The sequence below is a fragment of the Coregonus clupeaformis genome, chromosome 1 (genome assembly GCF_020615455.1).
Source record: "Coregonus clupeaformis isolate EN_2021a chromosome 1, ASM2061545v1, whole genome shotgun sequence".
Lineage (NCBI taxonomy): Eukaryota > Metazoa > Chordata > Actinopteri > Salmoniformes > Salmonidae > Coregonus > Coregonus clupeaformis.
Window position 1 is genome coordinate 39,501,385 of NC_059192.1, and position 24,819 is coordinate 39,526,203.

The 24,819-nt window shown below is 43.9% G+C and overlaps 1 protein-coding gene across 2 annotated transcripts in view; it reads right to left on the reverse strand.

Moving 5' to 3' along the window:
• The window catches only part of LOC121569444 (E3 ubiquitin-protein ligase UBR2), a 41,823-nt gene that overhangs the window by 10,681 nt on the left and 6,323 nt on the right, over positions 1-24,819 (reverse strand). The window contains exons 2-25 of one of the 2 annotated variants that reach the window (XM_041880419.2): positions 23,440-23,699; positions 22,881-22,959; positions 22,162-22,272; positions 21,802-21,932; positions 21,537-21,675; positions 21,380-21,442; positions 21,108-21,228; positions 20,802-20,909; positions 20,475-20,563; positions 8,649-8,747; positions 7,780-7,943; positions 7,552-7,651; positions 7,055-7,183; positions 6,735-6,918; positions 6,568-6,629; positions 3,575-3,685; positions 3,097-3,162; positions 2,868-2,990; positions 2,708-2,771; positions 2,403-2,527; positions 1,694-1,746; positions 1,357-1,508; positions 473-627; positions 236-338 (exon numbers count right to left, since the gene is read on the reverse strand). In XM_041880419.2, the coding sequence (XP_041736353.2) occupies positions 236-338; positions 473-627; positions 1,357-1,508; positions 1,694-1,746; positions 2,403-2,527; positions 2,708-2,771; positions 2,868-2,990; positions 3,097-3,162; positions 3,575-3,685; positions 6,568-6,629; positions 6,735-6,918; positions 7,055-7,183; positions 7,552-7,651; positions 7,780-7,943; positions 8,649-8,747; positions 20,475-20,563; positions 20,802-20,909; positions 21,108-21,228; positions 21,380-21,442; positions 21,537-21,675; positions 21,802-21,932; positions 22,162-22,272; positions 22,881-22,959; positions 23,440-23,699 (2,791 nt within the window). Of the gene's footprint in view, positions 1-235; positions 339-472; positions 628-1,356; positions 1,509-1,693; positions 1,747-2,402; positions 2,528-2,707; positions 2,772-2,867; positions 2,991-3,096; positions 3,163-3,574; positions 3,686-6,567; positions 6,630-6,734; positions 6,919-7,054; positions 7,184-7,551; positions 7,652-7,779; positions 7,944-8,648; positions 8,748-8,838; positions 8,938-20,474; positions 20,564-20,801; positions 20,910-21,107; positions 21,229-21,379; positions 21,443-21,536; positions 21,676-21,801; positions 21,933-22,161; positions 22,273-22,880; positions 22,960-23,439; positions 23,700-24,819 lie in introns of both variants that reach the window. The other variant, XM_041880427.2, reaches the window with a different exon arrangement.

Consider the following 24,819-nt stretch of genomic DNA (forward strand, 5'->3'; position numbering starts at 1 on the left):
TCTGGGTCGTTCAAACTGTCAAACTTCACAGTGTGCAGGTATTCTCCCTTTTCAGTTTCACAGATACAGTTTCAGAGTGACAGAGAGGGAGAGAAAGTTAGCAAAACACGTTCTGGATTTCAGGCTAACAATCCACTCCTTGTACTCCGCATCATGTTTAGCATGACAAGGAGTGGCAAGCAGTGGAATGATAACTCAAACAAACTGGAACCCAGGCTAAGAGAGAGAAACTTACAGGACATTTTGAGGGTGAAGTTGAAGCAGACGTCACTGTCTTCACTACTGTTCTCTAACTGCTGCTGTTCCTCCAGTAGAGCCATGCCTATTAAGTGGAGCACCTGGAGAGAGAGACAAAGTTATGTACAGAGATACCTCTAATGGTCCCGCAAATAAACTAAGTAGGACACTAACACACACACTTTCTCTAACACATGTACACGCACACACACAGTGTGGTCCTGGTCTCCCTCACCCTCTGCAGCATGGACTCAGACCAGTGTCCTGCGCTGGGCTCCACGGCCCACTGCAGCACGGCTCCCAGCATGCCCAGCAGCACGTCACACTGCAGAATGTTAACCAGGCTGGCAAACAGCGGGCAGAACGGGGGCAGCACTGGAGGAGGGAGGGCTACAACACACACATACTTAAACTGAGTGTACAAAACATTAAGAACACCATCCTAATATTGAGTTGCCCCCCCCCCCCCTTCTGCACTCAGAACAGCCTAAATTCGTCGGGGCATGGACTCTACAAGGTGTCGAAAGCATTCCACAGGGATGCTGGCCCATGTTAACGCCAATGCTTCCCATAGTTGTGTATAGTTGGCTGGATGTCCTTTGGGTGTTGGCCCATTCTTGATACACATGGGAAACTGTTGAGCGTAAAAAACCCAGCAGCGTTGCAGTTCTTGACACAAACCGGTGCGCCTGGCACCTACTACCATACCCCGCTCAAAGGCACTTTTGTCTTGCCCATTCACCCTCTGAATGGCACATATTCACAATCCATGTCTCAAGGTTTAAAAATCCTTCTTTAACCGGTCTCCTCCCCTTCATCTACACTGATTGAAGTGGATTTAACAGGTGACATCAATAAGGGATCATAGCTTTCACCTGGATTCACCTGGTCAGTCTGTCATGGAAAGAGCAGGTGTTCCTAATGTTTTGTACACTTAGTGTATATAGTCAGAACAAAGCAGCACTCGATTGACACCGCTGAAAGACCACAACCAATCACCACAATGTCTGCAATAATCACATATAATCAATTCCATTTAATACTAATTTCAAGATGTTCTTGTATCCCACGACCAACACCACAGGGATGAAGGAAGTGTTTCTGGTTGAGACTCTCTACCTGTGTCCTCTCCATTCTGTCTCTTCAGCTTTCTCTGGGCTTCCTCTGCCTTGGACTGGTCAGCCCGGGAGTAGTGGTGGAAGTAGAGGTTGAACTGCTTGGCACACTCTGGCCTGAGCTCATACAGCCCTCTGCCTGTCACGCCAGGCTTCCTGTGGGCACAAAGGGCATGCGTGATCAACATGTCACACAACTGGACACAATGAGCGCATCATCCATATCCAATTGTCTGATCTTCATTTAGCCAAGTAAACAGGAACAAACTATTTTACATTAACAACCTGGGTGGTCAGTTGAATCTTAATGTAACATCAAACAACTAAAGAAAGCTACTTACTTAAACGAAGCAACACAGTCGATCACTCTCTCCATACCAGTCTCCTTGTTCTCCTAAGGGACAGAGTAGTGTCAGACACATACTGGGGTTCGCTTTAGAATAGCCTTGTTCCAAGCCATTTGTAGCGGTAATTTGGCCAAGCTTAATGGACAGACTATGTAAACATATCTGACCAAATCATGCAAGATTTTAGTTCTGGGTTAACCGTCCGAGATTACTAGCTTTTGACTTGCACCTGTTCTGCACTGCCTAGATTCACCACTAGGTGACAGGCTAGTCAAATAGATACACTATTAATTCATTTGCAGTGAAATCATCCAACTCAAAAGTCCAGATTATGTGTAGATCATGGGAAATGGGAGCTGTCTAAGCAGATGCCAGGACAGCTTATGTCACCAGTTAAATATTTTTGGCTATAACTCGTTGTTGAGCTATTCCAAGTGAAAACTGCAGCCGGGAAGTCAGCCTGATCTAGGTGTGGTGAGACAGAGACAGAGACAGAAGAAAGAGAGAGACAGAGAGAAAGAGAGAAGAGAGAGAGAAGAGAGAGAGAAGAGAGAGAGAGAGAGAGAGAGAGAGAGAGAAGAGAGAGAGAGAGAGAGAGAGAGAGAGAGAGAGAGAGAGAGAGAGAGAGAGAAGAGAGAGAGAAGAGAGAGAGAGAAGAGAAGAGAGAGAGACACAGACAGACAGAGAGAGCTAAATGCCTTACGTTCTCAGGCAGGGCTTTGACCAGCTCGCTGTGGGCCATGGGTCTAATACACAGCTGGTGAATAATCTCCCGCTTGATCTCGTCACAGCCTTCCACCTGGCCGATACCAGCTTCAAAGCGCTCACCTGAAACAACACACATACCCATCAGGTATTGTACCGCCAGCCAAACCACAACCATTTACCCACCTTTAAAAAAGGTCAATAACATAAAGGAAACAAGTCAAACAGAGGCTCAGAGTACTCAAACAATGTATGCTGAAACAAAACAAGTCCTAATGAGCAGTAGCATAGTGTGGCACTCACCCACAACCATCATGATGAGGTGCAGCATCTCCTCTATTAGAGTGTTGCTCTGCTGGACCAAGTCCTAACAGACACAGGTCAGTCAGAGATGGACACACACTGAGTTTAAGCAAGAGTATAAAGCCTAATCGAAGTTGTCATTGTCAGTGAGAGAGCAGACCTTGTTGGTGTTCTCCCTGTTGTATCTCTTCCTGCAGTCGGCGGAGCTGAAGATGTGGTAGAGCTCGAAGCGGCTCAGGACTATCATCAGGAAGTGGTTGGGATCCATCATGGAAGCTCCGGCCTGTAGAGAACACACAAACATCGACAGACACGCACACTTGTTAAAGCCTGTAACACGATGTTTAACATTAGCATCATTATGTTGTCAGCTGAAGCAACAAACTGACCTGCAGCATAATGAGGTCCTTGTCAAACATCTCCACTCTGCACTTGACATTGTGGTAGTAGTAGATCTGCAACCAGAGTACACTATGAACTATCTTCATTATAAATGCCACAAGAACAACAACAACAACAACAACACACGTGTTAGTGTTCTGATAACTCTACCCACATGTACATATTACCTCAATTACCTCGACTAACCGGTGCCCCCGCACATTGACTCTGTACCGGTACCCCCTGTATATAGCCTCCCTATTGTTATTTTATTTTACTGCTACTCTTTAATTATTTGCTACTTCTATTTTTTTACTTAACTTACTTTTTTATTTCTTAAAACTGCATTGTTGGTTAAGGGCTTGTAAGTAAGCATTTCACTGTAAGGTCTATACCTGTTGTATTCGACACGTGGCAAATAAAATTTGATTTGATATACAGCGCAGAGTAAGAAAGGTAATATAGTGATGGAAGGGGAAATGTTACCTGATTGACCAATGAGAAGCCGTTTCTCCTCCACATCCCAGCGTGCACTTGGGCACAGAGGACCAGGCAGCGAAGGGGGTGTTCTATTAGCATGGGGGGGCTTAGCTCACTCTGTAGACAATGAGATATATTTATTAGAAGACACACACGTTTTGCCAAGGCAAGCTGTTACAACAATACACAGAGACACTCCTGCAAGCTTACCACTAGGGCTGTGGCAGGCATTACATTACAGTCAAGCAAATAACTGCCGTCTCACGGTAATTGAAAAACACATTTAGCATCACCTGGCTTCTACGCATAGCCTACAAGCCATTGACGCAGACCTTTGGAACATCCACATTTTAACAAGTCTAATAAATCAATTTAATATAGCCTACACCATCACAATAAATCCATTATTTATTTTAGCCCGGTCTAAAGAAACATGATATGAAGAAAATGTAGTCCATTTCAGAAGAACAGAATAGCATACTGAGTTGTCCTTATGTTAGGCCCTGATCTGGCTGTGCCAAATGGCTGTGGGCTACTCTAGTTCATTTAGCAGACAAGATTTGCTTAGAATTCCGTGGCATTATTTTATAGTATGAAGAATACAATTGAACAAAGCTGAATAAAAAAGAAAGGATATTTTCTCCAAACGATTTGAGGAAGTGCGCACATGCGGCTATTCTGTGTTGAGCGGTTAACAAAGAAACCGATCCTCCTATATGCTTACTTTACTTATTTATGTAACATTAGTTGTGATACAAACGTTGGGCTATATGTTTTGATTTTTAATACATTCTAAGGCTGCATGATGCGACTAATGATGATTTGAAAAAAGTTTCATGAAAAGACATGAGCTCCGCTTTGTTTTTTGCGCAGGCTGTACACACTTCATCAGTCTCTCACTCACAATTTGACAAGCACTTGATAATGCCTCGAATTTCCTGGCGGCATCCCCTTTGTGTGGCCGTCTCCCTAAACAAATCCATACCTTTTGCAGCCAGTGGCCGTTGTGCCCTTGGACTAAATATAATAATCATAATTCCCTTCTCCCCACTGTGCTCCGAAGCACCTCTCACTCACATGGCTCTCTCAGATACTGCATCTCAATTCTTATTAACCAATACCTGTCACGTGATTGGGTCCTAGCAGGCATCTAGGGTCCTTCTCACAGGCTACAAGTGAAGACAGACACATCTGTGACGCAACTGCGCGTGTCCTTATCAAATTCCGAGGCGCATATTGAAAAGAAGAACTGTCCACATTTACTTTGTCAGCCAACAAGATGAGCAGGCCTAACGCAAAAGCACTACCCTATGTCAATCTACTATCCCCCATAGTACAAAAGTTGACCTATGCTATTGGTCAACTTGTGCTTCTGTACGACAAATAAATATTCCAAACATAGTCTGGGACAGCGACAGATTAATACAACCACTAGCATCAAAAAACCTTTTAAAAGCAATGAGGCTGACGCAACAGATCAGAACGTTTAGGTTAAAATGTTGATAAACTGGGGCCTCCCGAGTGGCGCAGCGGTCTAAGGCACTGCATTGCTTGAGGCTGACACAGCCAGCTGCGTCAGAGCTGGCCGTGACCGGGAGACCCATGAGGCGGCGCACAATTGGCCCAGCGTCGTCTGGGATAGGGAAGGGTTTGGCCGGGCGCCTGCAAGCTGACTTCGGTCGCCAGCTGGACGGTGTTTCCTCCGACACATTGGTGCGGCTGGCCTTCCGGGTTAAGCGAGCAGTGTGTCAAGAAGCAGTGTGGCTTGGCAGGGTTGTGTTTCGGAGGACACATGGCTCTCGACCTTCGCCTCTCCCGAGTCCGCAGGGAGTTGCAGCGTTGGGACAAGACTGTAACTACCAATTGGATATCACAAAATTGGGGAGAAAAAGGGGTAAATGTACAACAACAACAAACAAAAAAGATTTGAATAAAAAAAAACTAATAAAAGTTAATAAACTATTAGGCTATTTCTTCACATTATAAGCACAGCAATGCGCACACGGCAGAAGGCTATAAGCGTGAATGTTCCAAAATGCTATCAATTAGCGGGAAAACACCATTCTCAAAAGTGACTGCAATTATGCATGTAATGCTTTATTATATAGGTGCATTTTTATGGTAAAAATGTTCTTCCCCAAACTTGAAACTCACGCGCCGCCTATGTATGCCAGTTAGGCTCTACACCGGTTGATTAATCTGCTTAATTTTAAGAAGTTATTTGGCCACTTTAGTTGTAATACAAACATTATCAGAAAATATAGGCCTATGGGCTAGGCTACATGAGGTGTGCGATTAGGATAAGAAAAAGTCTCAAAAGAAAAGCATGCGCTGTTTCATGCCTTACTGCACACAAGCTGGGCATCATTCACAAGTGATAATATATCATTCACAAGTGATAGGCTAATATTGTCACCCATCAGACTATTCTTGATTTAATCTTGTATTTACATATACTAAATAATATATTTGTGAAATTTGTTTTGATTTAGAATGGACCATTATCATGCACCGGTCTCGAAACAGGGGCAGGGGGAAAAAAACATGTCATCTATGCACTTCAATTGTGAATGGAGGACGCTTTCCCATGGTTCATTTTCATGCCAGCCAGGTAGGCTATACTCCTGTTATAAAGGGAAGCAATGTGCTTAATATTAGGAAAGTTGAGAAATAAATATAATAGGCCATCAAAACTCTGTTTTCTCTCGCAATTGCATAGCCTATCGAAATGTTGCGCAACATGGGCTCATGGGCTCTCATTAATTGTTTGATTACATTTTGGATTATATTTGCATTGATGTCAGAGTGATTAGAGGGACAATAGAGTGCTGAGTTACCAGGCAGTTAGCAAGTTTGGTAGGCTACTAATGACCATCAGCAGCATCAGAGCTTGGAGAAGCCTAGTTACCATGACTAAACAGTCACGTGGAATTTTCTGCGGTCATGACCCGTGACTGCCGGTGTGGCGGTAATACAGTCACCGTAACAGCCCTACTTACCAGTGGAAGCTGTTCAGGGAATCTGTAGGCCACCTCTATCTTACTGAGGAGAACGTGGAGACCTAAACAGAAAAAGCAGTGACCATATTAACAATGTGTAGACTCTCCGTCAATATCATAGCCAAACCATTAATGGTCTGTCATTCAGCTGTGTGCATGTGTCCTACCTGCTAGTAAGCGGGACACAGGCAGGTGGATGCTGACTTTCTCCTGAGAGACACAGTAGCGGATAGTGTCCACAGAATGTCCACATATGCTAAGTGTGATGGGCTGCTCCCCGTCGGTGAAGCCACTGTGGCAGTGTGTAAGTGCTGTCAGGCATTTCTTATAGGCTTCAATCAGCACACGCTCCTGTACACACACAAAAAACAGTAGGAACACAGGCGAGAAAAGGCAGGTGCATGTTTGTGAGTGAGCAATAGAGTGTGAGTTTGTGAGAGAGAAAGTGTGTGTGTTCATGTGCACATGTATATGTCCAGACACTCACATCTGTGGCGCACCACTCCTGCATCATGGAGATGATGTGTGTGAGCTTCATCTGCAGAGTGAAGGCTGCCTCCCACTCAGGCTCCATCTCAATGTGCTGTCCCACCTGCCTCACAACCGGGTCCATTCCCTGATTAGGGCGAGACAGAACGCACAGACTCTCCTTAACACTACCCCCAAATGAACCAGACATGGGGAGGATCATATTAGTCTAAAATGTATTCCTCTAATCTAATTTCCTCTATCTTCTCTGATGTGAAAGAACTGGACAGGTGGAAGCAAGTTCTACTAAAGGCTAGGCTACCATCATAGTTCTTTCACCAATCTTATTTTTTAGGGCAGTGTTAGTGAATGAGGGGAGACAAAGAGAGACCTTTAGACTACCGAGATGCACATAGACACATCATCACTCTGTTCCATAGACCTGTATAGTCTCAATCATGCCCAGAGGGGTTATGGACTCCCAGTCTCCCACCACTATTGGTGACTTGTCCTTACCTGCATGCACTTGAGCAGCTCCAGGAAGGTGTCCAGTCCCTCCAGGAACTTCTCCCTGAGTTGGTCACTCCACTCTGTGGGCCGACTGATGAGGACGTACCTGCACACACACACAACAATATTGTTCACAACACACACTGGCTTTGTACAACACTTACTCAACTAATCAACACACACACATTGCCCAGTGTTTGTGTGTGTGTGTAAGTGTTCGCGCATTCATCTTACTTGAGGTCTCCGATGAGGCTCTGGACACGACGGAACTTGAAAGCCTGCTGGGCGGTGTAGCGCTCAAACTGGAAGCGGCCCTGCAGGTCGCGGTGGCGCAGGTGGTCCACAAAGGTCCTGATTATGGTGGTCATTAGGTTCTCCTCTGTGATCAGCATCCGCGCCTGGGCCATGGGGGAGAGGAAGAGGGTTAGAGGCCTCAAGTAGCAGGACATTCTGGAGTCAAATCATCTTGGCAAATCAATCTAGGCAAATCTATGTAAAAATATGACAATATACTACAGCCTTAAAGGGATACTGCGATATTCTGGCATTTAAGCCCTAATTACCCAGTCGTGGATACCATTTTTATGTCTCTGGGTGCAGTATGAAGGACGTTAGCGGTTATGCTACCCTACCTGTAGAGTTAGTCATTGCGCTAACGCTAGTTAGCATTGGCTCGTAAAACTACCACTAACATCCTTCATACTGCACGCAGAGATATAAAAATGGTATCCACGAGTTCATCAGACTCTGGGTAAGTAGAATCTCGCAGTATCCCTTTAAACTACACTACAGCATTAGCCTACAACTGGAACAGCGTACTTTTCGCTAGGGTGACAATCACAAATATTTAACATTTTCATTTAAATAATAGTTATTGTGATAAACACATGAAATGGGATCCTAGCTGTATAATGTTGTTTTACTTAAGAAAAATCACATCCAACATCAGCTTGGCATGCAACAGCCTTTTCAATCGTGATTAAGATGGCCATACTTTTTCTCTATGGACATGACATCAATTAACAGTCTAACATTTTTCAGCATGCGTCCCATCTCGGGTGGAACTAACTCACGTCACCCCGACCCGTGCGGCCAGTACTCACCAGGGAGGGCACTGTGAACATTTGCACCGAGAGGTCAGTGACCGAGAACTCCCTGTCGTGGTCATCTTTCACATAGTCGCTCTGCAAGCGCTCATAATTCTAACAGCAGTGGCATGGGGAAGACAAGAGAAGAAGAGAAGGTGTGTGTGTTGAGAGGTGTGCGGTCAGGCGTGGGGTTGGGGGTACTCACCATGGTGGGGACGGTGAAGAGCTGAACTGACAGAGAAGTCACTGACACTACACGCTCGTGATCATCCTCCATAAAATCTGTCTGGAGGCGCCGGTAATTCTAAATAACAAGGGGGACATTCACTTCCTAGGCAAAGGCCGTGGGCCCCCCCTTCCCCCTCCCACAATCCCTTTCTAAGCTCTGGTGAGCAGTTACCCCTAGACACAGATCTAGGATCAGCTTGCTTGCCAAATCGTAAGCTTAACCATTTTTGGAGGGGGAAAGCAAAACTGACCTCAGATCAGTGTCTAAGGGCAACTTCATCCTACTCCCCCTGCTAAGCCTCTAAAGCCCTCTGGTCCTTGACCACCCAGGTCTCAGAGAGCATAGATATAGAATCACAAGATAGCAACAGAGACCAATTGAGTCTAATCAAAGTTTGGATTCAATATTCCTCCACGTAAGATTTTGGCCAGCCAATTTTTTCAAATATCCTGTCTAAGTCTTAGCTCGTGTGATCTAGTGAGTGCATATCTATGGTCTCAGGTTCAGCTCAGGACACCTGTAGAACTTTGGCTTTGGGTGTGTGTGAACAGAGCGGACATCCTAGGATTTTGGGGTCAGCGGGTCCGATAGGGATTGGGAGTGTGTGGGGCTGTGTTACATTCCAAGCAGGCTGAGAGGAAAGCAGATCAGAGGTAAAGCCTGCTGTCTTTCCATCCTCTCAGCTATGCCACCCAGGAGGACAGAGTAAAAGGATGTGATGGGAGCAGTTAACGCCCCATCCAGGCCTGGTGCCAAAACACCCTTGCCAGCCTCAATCTACTGTTGTGATAAGACTATACCTGCTTTGGTGTGTGTGGGGAAACTGGCAATGTGTGTGTGTTTACATGACCAAATGGGTATGGTGTCAGTCTGTCAAGAGAACTCATGGGATGATCTTTTTATGAAACACTCATATATATTCATACATTACATTTGTTTGCCACATCAATCTTCAATTCAAGACAGTATCAAATTCTCTTTAATAGCTATAGCCTAACTGTATGTTTTAGGGATGTTAACGGTTAACCGTTAAATCGGTTAGCTGACGGAAATACATTTGACCGGTCATGCTTATCTTTCTATAGGTAATTTGCATAATGTTGAGAGGAATTAAATTGCCGCGTGTGTATATTCGTTAGTCGTCAGGCATTTCATTAATCACAACGTGCTCAGCATACTCAGCATACTGAGCCTAGTTTGACGAGCGGAATAGACTACCACCTGTCAGACATCGCGAGAGTACAGTGGGGAAAAAAATTTAGTCAGCCACCAATTGTGCAAGTTCTCCCACTTAAAAAGATGAGAGAGGCCTGTAATTTTCATCATAGGTACACGTCAACTATGACAGACAAAATGAGAAGAAAAAAAATCCAGAAAATCACATTGTAGGATTGGTAATTAATTTATTTGCAAATGATGGTGGAAAATAAGTATTTGGTCAATAACAAAAGTTTCTCAATACTTTGTTATATACCCTTTGTTGGCAATGACACAGGTCAAACGTTTTCTGTAAGTCTTCACAAGGTTTTCACACACTGTTGCTGGTATTTTGGCCCATTCCTCCATGCAGATCTCCTCTAGAGCAGTGATGTTTTGGGGCTGTCGCTGGGCAACACGGACTTTCAACTCCCTCCAAAGATTTTCTATGGGGTTGAGATCTGGAGACTGGCTAGGCCACTCCAGGACCTTGAAATGCTTCTTACGAAGCCACTCCTTCGTTGCCCGGGCGATGTGTTTGGGATCATTGTCATGCTGAAAGACCCAGCCACGTTTCATCTTCAATGCCCTTGCTGATGGAAGGAGGTTTTCACTCAAAATCTCACGATACATGGCCCCATTCATTCTTTCCTTTACACGGATCAGTCGTCCTGGTCCCTTTGCAGAAAAACAGCCCCAAAGCATTATGTTTCCACCCCCATGCTTCACAGTAGGTATGGTGTTCTTTGGATGCAACTCAGCATTCTTTGTCCTCCAAACACGACGAGTTGAGTTTTTACCAAAAAGTTCTATTTTGGTTTCATCTGACCATATGACATTCTCCCAATCCTCTTCTGGATCATCCAAATGCACTCTAGCAAACTTCAGACGGGCCTGGACATGTACTGGCTTAAGCAGGGGGACACGTCTGGCACTGCAGGATTTGAGTCCCTGGCGGCGTAGAGTGTTACTGATGGTAGGCTTTGTTACTTTGGTCCCAGCTCTCTGCAGGTCATTCACTAGGTCCCCCCGTGTGGTTCTGGGATTTTTGTGATCATTTTGACCCCACGGGGTGAGATCTTGCGTGGAGCCCCAGATCGAGGGAGATTATCAGTGGTCTTGTATGTCTTCCATTTCCTAATAATTGCTCTCACAGTTGATTTCTTCAAACCAAGCTGCTTACCTATTGCAGATTCAGTCTTCCCAGCCTGGTGCAGGTCTATAATTTTGTTTTTGGTGTCCTTTGACAGCTCTTTGGTCTTGGCCATAGTGGAGTTTGGAGTGTGACTGTTTGAGGTTGTGGACAGGTGTCTTTTATACTGATAACAAGTTCAAACAGGTGCCATTAATACAGGTAACGAGTGGAGGACAGAGGAGCCTCTTAAAGAAGAAGTTACAGGTATGTGAGAGCCAGAAATCTTGCTTGTTTGTAGGTGACCAAATACTTATTTTCCACCATAATTTGCAAATAAATTCATAAAAAAATCCTTCAATGTGATTTTTTGGATTTTCTTTTCTCAATTTGTCTGTCATAGTTGACGTGTACCTATGATGAAAATTACAGGCATCTCATCTTTTTAAGTGGGAGAACTTGCACAATTGGTGGCTGACTAAATACTTTTTTCCCCCCACTGTATGTGCATCTTGAGATGGGTGTTGAAATACAAGGGCATCTGAGTTTAAACTGACTCACCTTGATTCATTTTGGCACACCGACTCCACACAGAAATGACAAAATGTCAAATGTCAGTTCATTAATTAAAAATTACAGGCCTCTCTCATCTTTTTAAGTGGGAGAACTTGCACAATTGGTGGCTGACAAAATACTTTTCCCCACTGTATCTCCTCAAAAAGCCTGTAGGCTACTGGAGTGAAACTTGCTTTTGTAAGCCCAGACATAGGCTATAGCCTGCCTACCATTACATCACCCATCACTTTGCAATGTGAACTTGAGGCAATATAATTGTTTGAAACCTGATTTTGATTTTTTGATTTTATAAATTTTTTAGGAGGTAGATCAGCTTTAATATTGCAGATAGATTGTAACTTCCATCAATGTAATTGTCTGCATCACTTCCAATCCCCCATATGTTTTTTTTCTACTCGCAAATAAATAAATAAATATATATATAGATATATATATATATATATATATATATATATATATATATATATATATATATATATATATATATATACATACACACACATATACATACATATATATATATATATATATATACATATACATACATACATACATATACACTGCTCAAATAAATAAAGGGAACACTTAAACAACACATCCTAGATCTGAATGAATGAAATAACCTTATTAAATGCTTTTTTCTTTACATAGTTGAATGTGCTGACAACAAAATCACACAAAAATTATCAATGGAAATCAAATTGATCAACCCCATGGAGGTCTGGATTTGGAGTCACCCTCAAAATTAAAGTGGAAAACCACACTACAGGCTGATCCAACTTTGATGTAATGTCCTTAAAACAAGTCAAAATGAGGCTCAGTAGTGTGTGTGGCCTCCACGTGCCTGTATGACCTCCCTACAACGCCTGGGCATGCTCCTGATGAGGTGGCGGATGGTCTCCTGAGGGATCTCCTCCCAGACCCTGACTAAAGCATCCACCAACTCCTGGACAGTCTGTGGTGCAACGTGGCGTTGGTGGATGGAGCGAGACATGATGTCCCAGATGTGCTCAATTGGATTCAGGTCTGGGGAACGGGCGGGCCAGTCCATAGCATCAATGCCTTCTTCTTGCAGGAACTGCTGACACACTCCAGCCACATGAGGTCTAGCATTGTCTTGCATTAGGAGGAACCCAGGGCCAACCGCACCAGCATATGGTCTCACAAGGGGGTCTGAGGATCTCATTTCGGTACCTAATGGCAGTCAGGCTACCTCTGGCGAGCACATGGAGGGCTGTGCGGCCCCCAAAGAAATGCCACCCCACACCATGACTGACCCACCGCCAAACCGGTCATGCTGGAGGATGTTGCAGGCAGCAGAACGTTCTCCACGGCGTCTCCAGACTCTGTCACGTCTGTCACATGTGCTCAGTGTGAACCTGCTTTCATCTGTGAAGAGCACAGGGCGCCAGTGGCGAATTTGCCAATCTTGGTGTTCTCTGGCAAATGCCAAACGTCCTGCACGGTGTTGGGCTGTAAGCACAACCCCCACCTGTGGACGTCAGGCCCTCATACCATCCTCATGGAGTCTGTTGCTGACCGTTTGAGCAGACACATGCACATTTGTGGCCATTTTGCAGGGCTCTGGCAGTGCTCCTCCTGCTCCTCCTTGCACAAAGGCGGAGGTAGCAGTCCTGCTGCTGGGTTGTTGCCCTCCTACGGCCTCCTCCACGTCTCCTGATGTACTGGCCTGTCTCCTGGTAGCGCCTCCATGCTCTGGACACTACGCTGACAGACACAGCAAACCTTCTTGCCACAGCTCGCATTGATGTGCCATCCTGGATGAGCTGCACTACCTGAGCCATTTGTGTGGGTTGTAGACTCCGTCTCATGCTACCACTAGAGTGAAAGCACCGCCAGCATTCAAAAGTGACCAAAACATCAGCCAGGAAGCATAGGAACTGAGAAGTGGTCTGTGGTCACCACCTGCAGAACCACTTCTTTATTGGGGGTGTCTTGCTAATTGCCTATAATTTCCACCTGTTGTCTATTCCATTTGCACAACAGCATGTGACATTTATTGTCAATCAGTGTTGCTTCCTAAGTGGACAGTTTGATTTCACAGAAGTGTGATTGATTTGGAGTTACATTGTGTTGTTTAAGTGTTCCCTTTATTTTTTTTGAGCAGTGTATATACATAAATATACACATACACACACACTTCCTTTTTTTTATATATTTCCCTTTATTACTTTCCAACCCCACCACCCCTTCCCTAATTGGAGTAAACTAGTGAACAACAATGCTTAGGCCTTCCAGCTTATACATACTATATACATTTTATGGACAGTTAATTTTACAAGAATTCTATTTTGTTTGTTTTTATTCCTGAACTTCCTCTACCCTCAACCTCTCCAATCATTTTCATGATGTCCATCCAGTTTTCTTCTATATGCCATATCTTTCTAACTGTGCTCTTTCACAAAAGCTCTCAACCTACAGTGAGGGAAAAAAGTATTTGATCCCCTGCTGATTTTGTACGTTTGCCCACTGACAAAGAAAGGATCAGTCTATAATTTTAATGGTAGGTTGATTTGAACAGTGAGAGACAGAATAACAACAAAAAAATCCAGAAAAACGCATGTCAAAAATGTTATAAATTGATTTGCATTTTAATGAGGGAAATAAGTATTTGACCCCCTCTCAATCAGAAAGATTTCTGGCTCCCAGGTGTCTTTTATACAGGTAACGAGCTGAGATTAGGAGCACACTCTTAAAGGGAGACACCTGTCCACAGAAGCAATCAATCAATCAGATTCCAAACTCTCCACCATGGCCAAGACCAAAGAGCTCTCCAAGGATGTCAGGGACAAGATTGTAGACCTACACAAGGCTGGAATGGGCTACAAGACCATCGCCAAGCAGCTTGGTGAGAAGGTGACAACAGTTGGTGCGATTATTCGCAAATGGAAGAAACACAAAAGAACTGTCAATCTCCCTCAGTCTGGGGCTCCATGCAAGATCTCACCTCGTGGAGTTGCAATGATCATGAGAACGGTGAAGAATCAGCCCAGAACTACACGGGAGGATCTTGTCAATGATCTCAAGGCAGCTGGGACCATAGTCACCAAGAAAACAATTGGTAACACTACGCTGTGAAGGACTGAAACCTGCAGCGCCCACATGGTCCCCCTGCTCAAGAAAGCACATACACGGGCCCATCTGAAGTTTGCCAATGAACATCTGAATGATTCAGAGGAGAACTGGGTGAAAGTGTTGTGGTCAGATGAGACCAAAATGGAGCTCTTTAGCATCAACTCAACTCGCCATGTTTGGAGGAGGAGGAATGCTGCTTATGACCCCAAGACCACCATCCCCACCGTCAAACATGGAGGTGGAAACATTATGCTTTGGTGGTGTTTTTCTGCTAAGGGGACAGGACAACTTCACCGCATCAAAGGGACGATGGACGGGGCCATGTACCGTCAAATCTTGAGTGAGAACCTCCTTCCCTCGGCCAGGGCATTGAAAATGGGTTGTGGATAGGTATTCCAGCATGACAATGACCCAAAACACACGGCCAAGGCAACAAAGGAATGGCTCAAGAAGAAGCACATTAAGGTCCTGGAGTGGCCTAGCCAGTCTCCAGACCTTAATCCCATAGAAAATCTGTGGAGGGAGCTGAAGGTTTGAGTTGCCAAACGTCAGGCTCGAAACCTTAATGACTTGGAGAAGATCTGCAAAGAGGAGTGGAACAAAATCCCTCCTGAGATGTGTGAAAACCTGGTGGCCAACTACAAGAAACGTCTGACCTCTGTGATTGCCAACAAGGGTTTTGCCACCAAGTACTAAGTCATGTTTTGCAGAGGGGTCAAATACTTATTTCCCTCATTAAAATGCAAAATCAATTTATAACATTTTTTACATGTGTTTTCTAGATTTCATTGTTGTTATTCTGTCTCTCACTGTTCAAATAAACCTACCATTAAAATTATAGACTGATCATGTCTTTGTCAGTGGGCAAACGTACAAAATCAGCAGGGGATCAAATACTTTTTTCCCTCACTGTATAACCTATATACTTATTATGGACACAGTATGCTTACATTATTAGTTATCTTGTTGTTATTAGTTGTTATTAGTCCCATCCTTCAACTCCATTCAACACCACCCACCTATCTCTTAACACCATCCATATTGGATTTCTATTTGCCATATATTTTTCAACTGTACTGTGATGTTTTACAAAAAAGTTCTGAACCTTTCTATTCTCATTGTTTCTACAGATTGTAAATAAAAATTTTTGCTAAAAGTATTATTATATTATTGATCGATTGACTTTGACTTTTCAGATCACCCAGTAATGCTATCTGCAGGTTTAGCTCCAGGTAAATATTGCAATCCTTTAGCCATTCCTGGACCTGTGTCCAAAAACAAGCTACAAATGGACAGTACCAAAACAAATGATCTAATGATTCTGTTTCTTTGCAGCAAAATCTGCAGAGCTGGGAAGATTGTATCCCTCATATAAATAACATTCTATTGGTAGCAACATTTTTATATAATCATTGAAAGTTTTGAATCCGGCGTCATTTTGCGTATCAGTTCATAAACACTATGCCATGGGATCGGTACGTCAAAAACCTCTTCCCAACTATTTTGCAATCCATATGGGACGGCTGTCAATCCTTTGGTCCTTAAATTAAACTGGTATACTTTGTTATTTATCAAAGTTTTCTTTAATCAATTATGTTCTTTAATGCAAGGCCGACAGACAAGTTCCTTACATTTTCCCCCTTCCACTTTCCTCTTCCATTTTTGCGGTAATGTTGCAATTATTTGGTTGTAATTTTGGGTAGAGCAGACATTTCCATATGTTTTTGTTAGCTGCATGTGCGACATAACTCCACCAGTCCTACCGATGATATCATTTACGAAGATTATACCTCGATTAGTATATTTGGGTTTTACCACAATATTTGTTGCATTATTTGTTCTGTTGTTTCTGGAGGATTAAATTGAAATTGCAACCAACTTTCTATGGCTTGTTTTAGAAATAGTGATATTTGGGAGATTATTTCCTTTTCAAATAACTGAAAGTGTGAGGTTGTAATCTGAATAAGGCCATTCTTGAACATTGGGTGAGACAATCTTACTAATTTGCTAGAGAACCAATTCGGATTTAAGTACACTGCTCAAAAAAATAAAGGGAACACTTAAACAACACAATGTAACTCTAAGTCAATCACACTTCTGTGAAATCAAACTGTCCACTTAGGAAGCAACACTGATTGACAATACATTTCACATGCTGTTGTGCAAATGGAATAGACAACAGGTGGAAACTATAGGCAATTAGCAAGACACCCCCAATAAAGGACTGGTTTTGCAGGTGGTGACCACAGACCACTTCTCAGTTCCTATGCTTCCTGGCTGATGTTTTGGTCACTTTTGAATGCTGGCGGTGCTTTCACTCTAGTGGTAGCATGAGACGGAGTCTACAACCCACACAATTGGCTCAGGTAGTGCAGCTCATCCAGGATGGCACATCAATGCGAGCTGTGGCAAGAAGGTTTGCTGTGTCTGTCAGCGTAGTGTCCAGAGCATGGAGGTGCTACCAGGAGACAGGCCAGTACATCAGGAGACGTGGAGGAGGCCGTAGGAGGGCAACAACCCAGCAGCAGGACTGCTACCTCCGCCTTTGTGCAAGGAGGAGCAGGAGGAGCACTGCCAGAGCCCTGCAAAATGACCTCCAGCAGGCCACAAATGTGCATGCGTCTGCTCAAACGGTCAGCAACAGACTCCATGAGGGTGGTATGAGGGCCTGACGTCCACAGGTGGGGGTTGTGCTTACAGCCCAACACCGTGCAGGACGTTTGGCATTTGCCAGAGAACACCAAGATTGGCAAATTCGCCACTGGCGCCCTGTGCTCTTCACAGATGAAAGCAGGTTCACACTGAGCACATGTGACAGACATGACAGAGTCTGGAGACACCGTGGAGAACGTTCTGCTGCCTGCAACATCCTCCAGCATGACCGGTTTGGCGATGGGTCAGTCATGGTGTGGGGTGGCATTTCTTTGGGGGGCCGCACAGCCCTCCATGTGCTCGCCAGAGGTAGCCTGACTGCCATTAGGTACCGAGATGAGATCCTCAGACCCCTTGTGAGACCATATGCTGGTGCGGTTGGCCCTGAGTTCCTCCTAATGCAAGACAATGCTAGACCTCATGTGGCTGGAGTGTGTCAGCAGTTCCTGCAAGAGGAAGGCATTGATGCTATGGACTGGCCCGCCCGTTCCCCAGATCTGAATCCAATTGAGCACATCTGGGACATCACGTCTCGCTCCATCCACCAACGCCACGTTGCACCACAGACTGTCCAGGAGTTGGCGGATGCTTTAGTCCAGGTCTGGGAGGAGATCCCTCAGGAGACCATCCGCCACCTCATCAGGAGCATGCCCAGGCGTTGTAGGGAGGTCATACAGGCACGTGGAGGCCACACACACTACTGAGCCTCATTTTGACTTGTTTTAAGCACATTACATCAAAGTTGGATCAGCCTGTAGTGTGGTTTTCCACTTTAACTTCGAGGGTGAGTCCAAATCCAGACCTCCATGGGTTGATACATTTGATTTCCATTGATCATTTTTGTGTGATTTTGTTGTCAGCACATTCAACTATGTAAAGAAAAAAGTATTTAATACGATTATTTCATTCATTCAGATCTAGGATGTGTTATTTTAGTGTTCCCTTTATTTATTTTAGCAGTGTATAACTTTTGTATGATTGAAGCTTTTAGTGATAGGTCTAATGCTTTAATATTTAATCATTTCTGTCCTCCGAATTCATATTCATTATATAAATAGGCCCGTTTAATTTTGTCTGGCTTGCCGTTCCAAATAAAATGATTGATATAATGATGATATAATTTTAAAAACTGTTCGCTAGGCGTAGGCAAGAACATAAGCAAATAGGTAAACTGAGATAATACTAAAGAGTTAATCAAGGTGATTGTTCCACAAATTGACAGGTATTTACCTTTCCATGGTAGCAAGATCTTATCTATTTTTGCTAACTTTCTATTCAAATGTATTGGAGTGAGATCATTTATTTCATTTGGGATATGTATTCCATCAGACCATTTTATTGGTAAACTACATGGTAATGTAATTTTTTTACTTTTTAGCGATCCAATACGTAATATATAGTACATTTTTCATAATTTGGTTGTAATCCAGAGAGGTTAGAAAATGTATCTAGATCCTCTATGAGGCTGTGGAGGGATTCAAGTTGTGGATTTAAAAGAAAACATGAATCATCAGCGTACAATGACACTTTTGTTTTTAAGCCCTGGATTTCTAATCCTTTGATATTATTGTTGGATCTGATTTTAATAGCTAACATCTCGATGGCCATAATAAATAGATATGACGATAGTGGACAACCTTGTTTCACTCCTCTTGACAGTTTAAAACTTTAGGAGAAATAGCCATTATTTACTATTTTACACCTAGGGTTATTATACATGATTTTAACCCATTTTATAAGAGATTCTCCAAAATTGAAATGCTCCAGGCATTTATATATAAACCCCAGTCGTACTTTCTCAAATGCCTTTTCGAAGTCTGCTATGAATAGCAGGCCTGGTTTCCCAGATTTTACATAGTGTTCTATTGTTTCCAGTACTTGCCTTATATTATCTCCAATGTATCTTCCATGTAAAAAAACCTAACTGATTAGAATGAATAATGTCCGACATTACCTTTTTAATTATATGAGCTATACCTGAACATTTTACTTCACTTCAAATAATGAGCCATGTCTTACCTTGTGAAAATCCATTCATAGAAATGTGGAGGCAATTTTTTTATAAAGACATCCTCATGCCATCAACCAGCATTTCTCTGCTGTTCTATTAGTTTTCATATCAACTTTCTTTCATTGTCCAGAAGCCAAAGGCACAATCCTAGTCATATTAGCAACCCATCATAGTAGTTGCTATTAGATACCCACTCTTTCTAAGTTTCTTACAGAGATTTTCATCTCTGTCACATACACTATTGCTCGCATTAGGTGCGCAGTTTAGAATTGTGTTTTCTGCAAATTGCATTTGGGCAAATGTTTGAAAATTATGTTTTATTAGCTGCTTCATTACAGGACATGCTATAGCCTTTTGACTGTAAGTCGACAGGCTTGCTATTGCTGCATGTTTCCATTAAGCTCTTAATGAAAAATGTCAGGTCCTTATATGCAGAGAGGAAGAGGCGAAGCGAGAAGTTGAACTCTCGCCAAAATCTGTCCAAAATAAGTCCAATGCGTTTCTATGGGCTAATTCTGGGCCTATGCTGGGCCTTCCCGCCTTGGGACGACTCCCATTGTTAGGGCGGAAACATAAGCATCTCGTCATTATATACAGACCTCTGATAGTATTTTCTGTTGGTCACATCATTTTACTAATTATTTTTTTTGAACAGTTTGTTGACCGGTAATGAGGCTCAGTTAGTCGGCAGCAAAATTGAACGAAATTTGCATCCCTAGTATGTTTACACAGAAGAAACATTGAGCTAGCACTTATGTACATTAGGACTAAATCCTCGCCCCTGCTGATGTGATGTTGACACATTAGTTCCTCATTAAAGGGGGTCAGCTGGAGAAGCGGTTTGACATTAGCCCTTCTCCTAATGCAGAATGCACTATGACTTCCCACATAGCTGTGATAGGCAGCCATACTGGCTCTTCATATTAAGGATCAAAAGAAGAGGCTTACTTTTGCAAACTGGATAGCAAACAGCTTCTTGTATTTGAGGTCCATGAGAAGGCTGCTCATAAAGAGCTGGTGGTAGACATTCCTGGCTCCTGGAGTGGAAATTGGGTGTTAGAGTCAGAACAGTGTTCATGGAAGTGTTGTTTATGTTTTATGTGCATTGCAGGAGACAGGGTTGGGGGTCGGTCAATGCCGTCCTAATTCAGTAAAATCTTAAAGTGAATTAAAATAAAAAAATCTATGAGATTTTTTTAAAATTATTGAGTGAAATTAAAATGGAATTGTTCCCAAACCTGGCAGAAGAACTAAAAGGATGCATTTCCTCCTCACCTTTCCACATCTTGGAGTCACAGAGCATGAGTGTGTCCACCAGGGAGGAGTTCTCTCCCTCTGGCCCCCTCTCCAGGCCCACCTGACACAGGATCCTCCTCAGAGCATCTACACACACACACACACAACTACTGTCAATGGGCCCTTGCGCAAACGCGGGTTTCCCCCCCAATGAACCATTTATGAGTGGCATTTAATAAAATATTGTGTTAAGTTCTTTATATTTCAAGAGGATACGGAGAATAGAATCCAACGGCAGGTAGACAATACTCAAGTTAATAGTCAGGAGAGCGGAAGGAGACTGACCTGAGTATCCTATTACGTGGCCCAGCCAGTGGAGGGCTTTGAGAGCGAAGCACTGGTGAGCCACCACCGAGGAGTGCATTACCTGGACCCGCAAGGGCTTGGACTGACGACTCGTGTTCCTCTGCACACGCACACACACACACTGATTAATATATAGACTCTTGAAAAATGACTGTTAACGGTTTAATTGGTGGCAGCGGTGGGATGCGGGTATCTGTCATCTCATGAGATTTCAATGAGATACATCCAGCTCCCCAGACCAGGCTACTCACCACAATGACTGACTTGGCCTGCTCACAGAACGCGAAGTCGCCAAAGCGCACCGATTTCCTTCCCTGTATAGTAGGAGATACAAAATAATGATTACACACATATCAAGCCATTAGTCATTGATGCCGTAGGTTTGCAGGTTACACACACACGACTCACATCTCTGTCTACTGTTGTGGCGAAGCTGACTGCTTCTTTCTGGGTGCAGTTGACCGCCTTCTGGAGGGTGTAGATGACTTGCTCGTATGTGTGCACCTCGTCATTGAAGAGCATGCAGTAATAGGTGTCACTTCGGTCTCTGAGAAATAAAAAGACAGACAGACATGAAATGTCAACTGGCTATAGATTGAAATCATCGGGTTGTCATGACGACCAGCAAGAACGTGAAAACTGATCAGAAATTACTTCCTGTGTGTATACGTACGGAGGCTCCAGGCCCGGGGGCAGCTCGTCCTCCTTGTCCCAGGTCAGCATGTCCACGGCATATTTCAGAACAATGGAGAAGACATTATAGCAGCGGGCAATCATGTCTGTTGAGAGGTAGGCCAGGGGATCCTGCAAATAGACAATGAAATAATGTTGTGATCAGCCAAATATAACTATGGGAGTGTCGAACTCAAACGATGATTAAATCTAATGAAATAGCCTATTTTAAAGTGGCAATTAGCAATCTGTAACAACTTGTAACGCAATATTGAGTGTAAGAGCAACAGCAGTGAATGAACTGTGTATTGTTATTGGATGTCAATGAGACGTGATATAGCTGGGGCTAAGAGATGCTCACCTCCTGACAGGAGTCACTGATGTTGGGCTCATGTTTCTGACAGTAAGGGCCCTTCTTCCAGGCCTCTGTGTCTCCACAGTCACAGAATCCCCCTCCCCCGGAGGTTGTCATCTGGAGGGCAGACGAGATGTGAGGCAAGTCAACACTTGTGTACACACACACAGTAATATGCAGCAGACAGAGAAGCTTCTGGATCATTTACATTTGGAAGACGACAACAACTAGAACCTTCTACATAAACTGTAACAGACATACGTACATCTGCTGCCCGGAACTAGAATGTTCTACAATGCTCTAGAACACAAACACAAGTAAGAAAGACCAGAATGCATGAGTCAGCATTCAAGGTCAAATTTGCCATGGATCAATTCACGCTACCCCCAACCTTAACCGTTAATAGGACTAAAACTATATATCTGACCCTGTATCAGTGCTTAGGGGCAACTTGTACCTACTTCTGGGTAAAAAGAGCTGAGGAGCCTAGGTGCACCCATCCTGAGGCCCACATGGCAGCAGTGGCCAGCCCCAAATGGGATTAGCCTGCCTGATCCTCAGCCTGGATTCAGAGCAGCTACTGAGTGACCCGTCTCATGGCAATCACCCACTCACTTACTCATTCCACGACAGCGCCTCTACTGAAACCTAGCCATAGTTTAGGCTGCTAGTCTGCTAATACTGAACCATTTTGTGTGTGGTGGAGGTTGCGTTGTCGTTCTTACCCTGTAGCGATGTTCTTTATGCACACTGCCCAGGAAACACTGCATACACAGCACACAGGTGGGGTCTGCAGCACATTCCCTGCAGGAGAGAGATTGATTGTGAGTGAGGCAGGAGGGACAGCCAGTGTCTAACATTGTCTTCCAACGTTCCATCAGGTCATGTCTTGATCCCATGTTAACATGACCCGGTGACCATGTTACTCAAAGCCAATACAAAAGGAGGAGTTCAGGAAAAATGAAAACAGCAATACTCATGGAATGGATGTACAATTAGGCTATGCAGTACAATAAGCATGGGTATGCATCGCAATGGTTTTCCATTGAACACACAATTGAGTGTAAGGAATTGACTAGTATTGGCAAGCTGATCCTGTAAACAGAAGTGACCTCGACCTTATCCAGACAGTACCGCTTACCAGGAAGCTTACGGTTTGACCTCTGTGACTTAACACAGGACCAACCTGACCCAATTCACCTGGCCAACTCACAGGAAAGGACAGCTAGTATGTGAGTGTGCGCGCGTCTCCGTCTGTCTGAATGAGACCTCAACTACCCCCACCTGCATGAGTAGGTGGGCTCTCCCACTTTGAAGACATGTCCACAGAGCTGTGAGGGCTGGTTGTTCTGCTCGAGCTTGGCCAGGCCCGTGGAGGGGTCCTCCCCACAAAGGTACCACTCCAGAGGGGCCTGCAGCAGCATCTGGGCCAGCAGGTCTTCACTCTGGGGGTTCAGGTTGGGCCCCAGGCAGTAGATCTTTGGGACATAGCGGGCCAGGTGCTGGTACACCTCCTTGTACAGATCAGTCACCTGGAGCCATTTCTGTGTAGAGGGGGGCAACAGTGAGACGTGAATATTATAACAAACCAGTTATTAGACTTTCAGACTTGAGGGCATGTGGCATGTGTGAACACAGTCCAGGTCCAACTTGTACGAATTTGACCTAGTTACAGCGCCTTCTGAAAGTATACCGTGCTTTTACACCTGCATTACTAGCTGTTTGGGGTTTTAGGCTGGGTTTCTGTACAGCACTTCGAGATATTAGCTGATGTAAGAAGGGCTATATAAAATAAAATTGATTGATTGATTGATATTCACACTCCTTGTTTTTTTCCACACATTTTGTTGTGTTACAGCCTGAATTTAAAATGGAATACATTTAGATTTTTGTCATCACTGGCCTACACATGTCAAAGCAGAATTATGTGTTCCTACATTTTCACAAACTAATTTAAAGAATGAAAAGCTGAAATGTCTTGAGTCAATAAGTATTCAACCCCTTAGTTATGGCAAGCCTAAACATGTTCAGGAGTAAAAATGTGCTTAACAATTCACATTAACTGTGTGCAATAATAGTGTTTAACATGATTTTTTGAATGACTCATGTGGTCCTCTGTAGCTCAATTGGTAGAGCATGGCGCTTGTAACGCCAGGGTAGTGGGTTCGATCCCCGGGACCACCCATACGTAAAAATGTATGTGCACATGACTAAGTCACTTTGGATAAAAGTGTCTGCTAAATGGCATATCATTATTATTATTATTATCTAAACTCAGCAAAAAAAAAGAAACGTCCTCTCACTGTCAACTGCGTTTATTTTCAGCAAACTTAACATGTGTAAATATTTGTATGAACATAACAAGATTCAACAACTGAGACAAACTGAACAAGTTCCACAGACATGTGACTAACAGAAATTGAATAATGTGTCCCTGAACAAAGGGGGGGTCAAAATCAAAAGTAACAGTCAGTATCTGGTGTGGCCACCAGCTGCATGAAGTACTGCAGTGCATCGCCTCCTCATGGACTGCACCAGATTTGCCAGTTCTTGCTGTGAGATGTTACCCCACTCCTCCACCAAGGCACCTGCAAGTTCCCGGACATTTCTGGGGGGAATGGCCCTAGCCCTTACCCTCCGATCCAACAGGTCCCAGACGTGCTC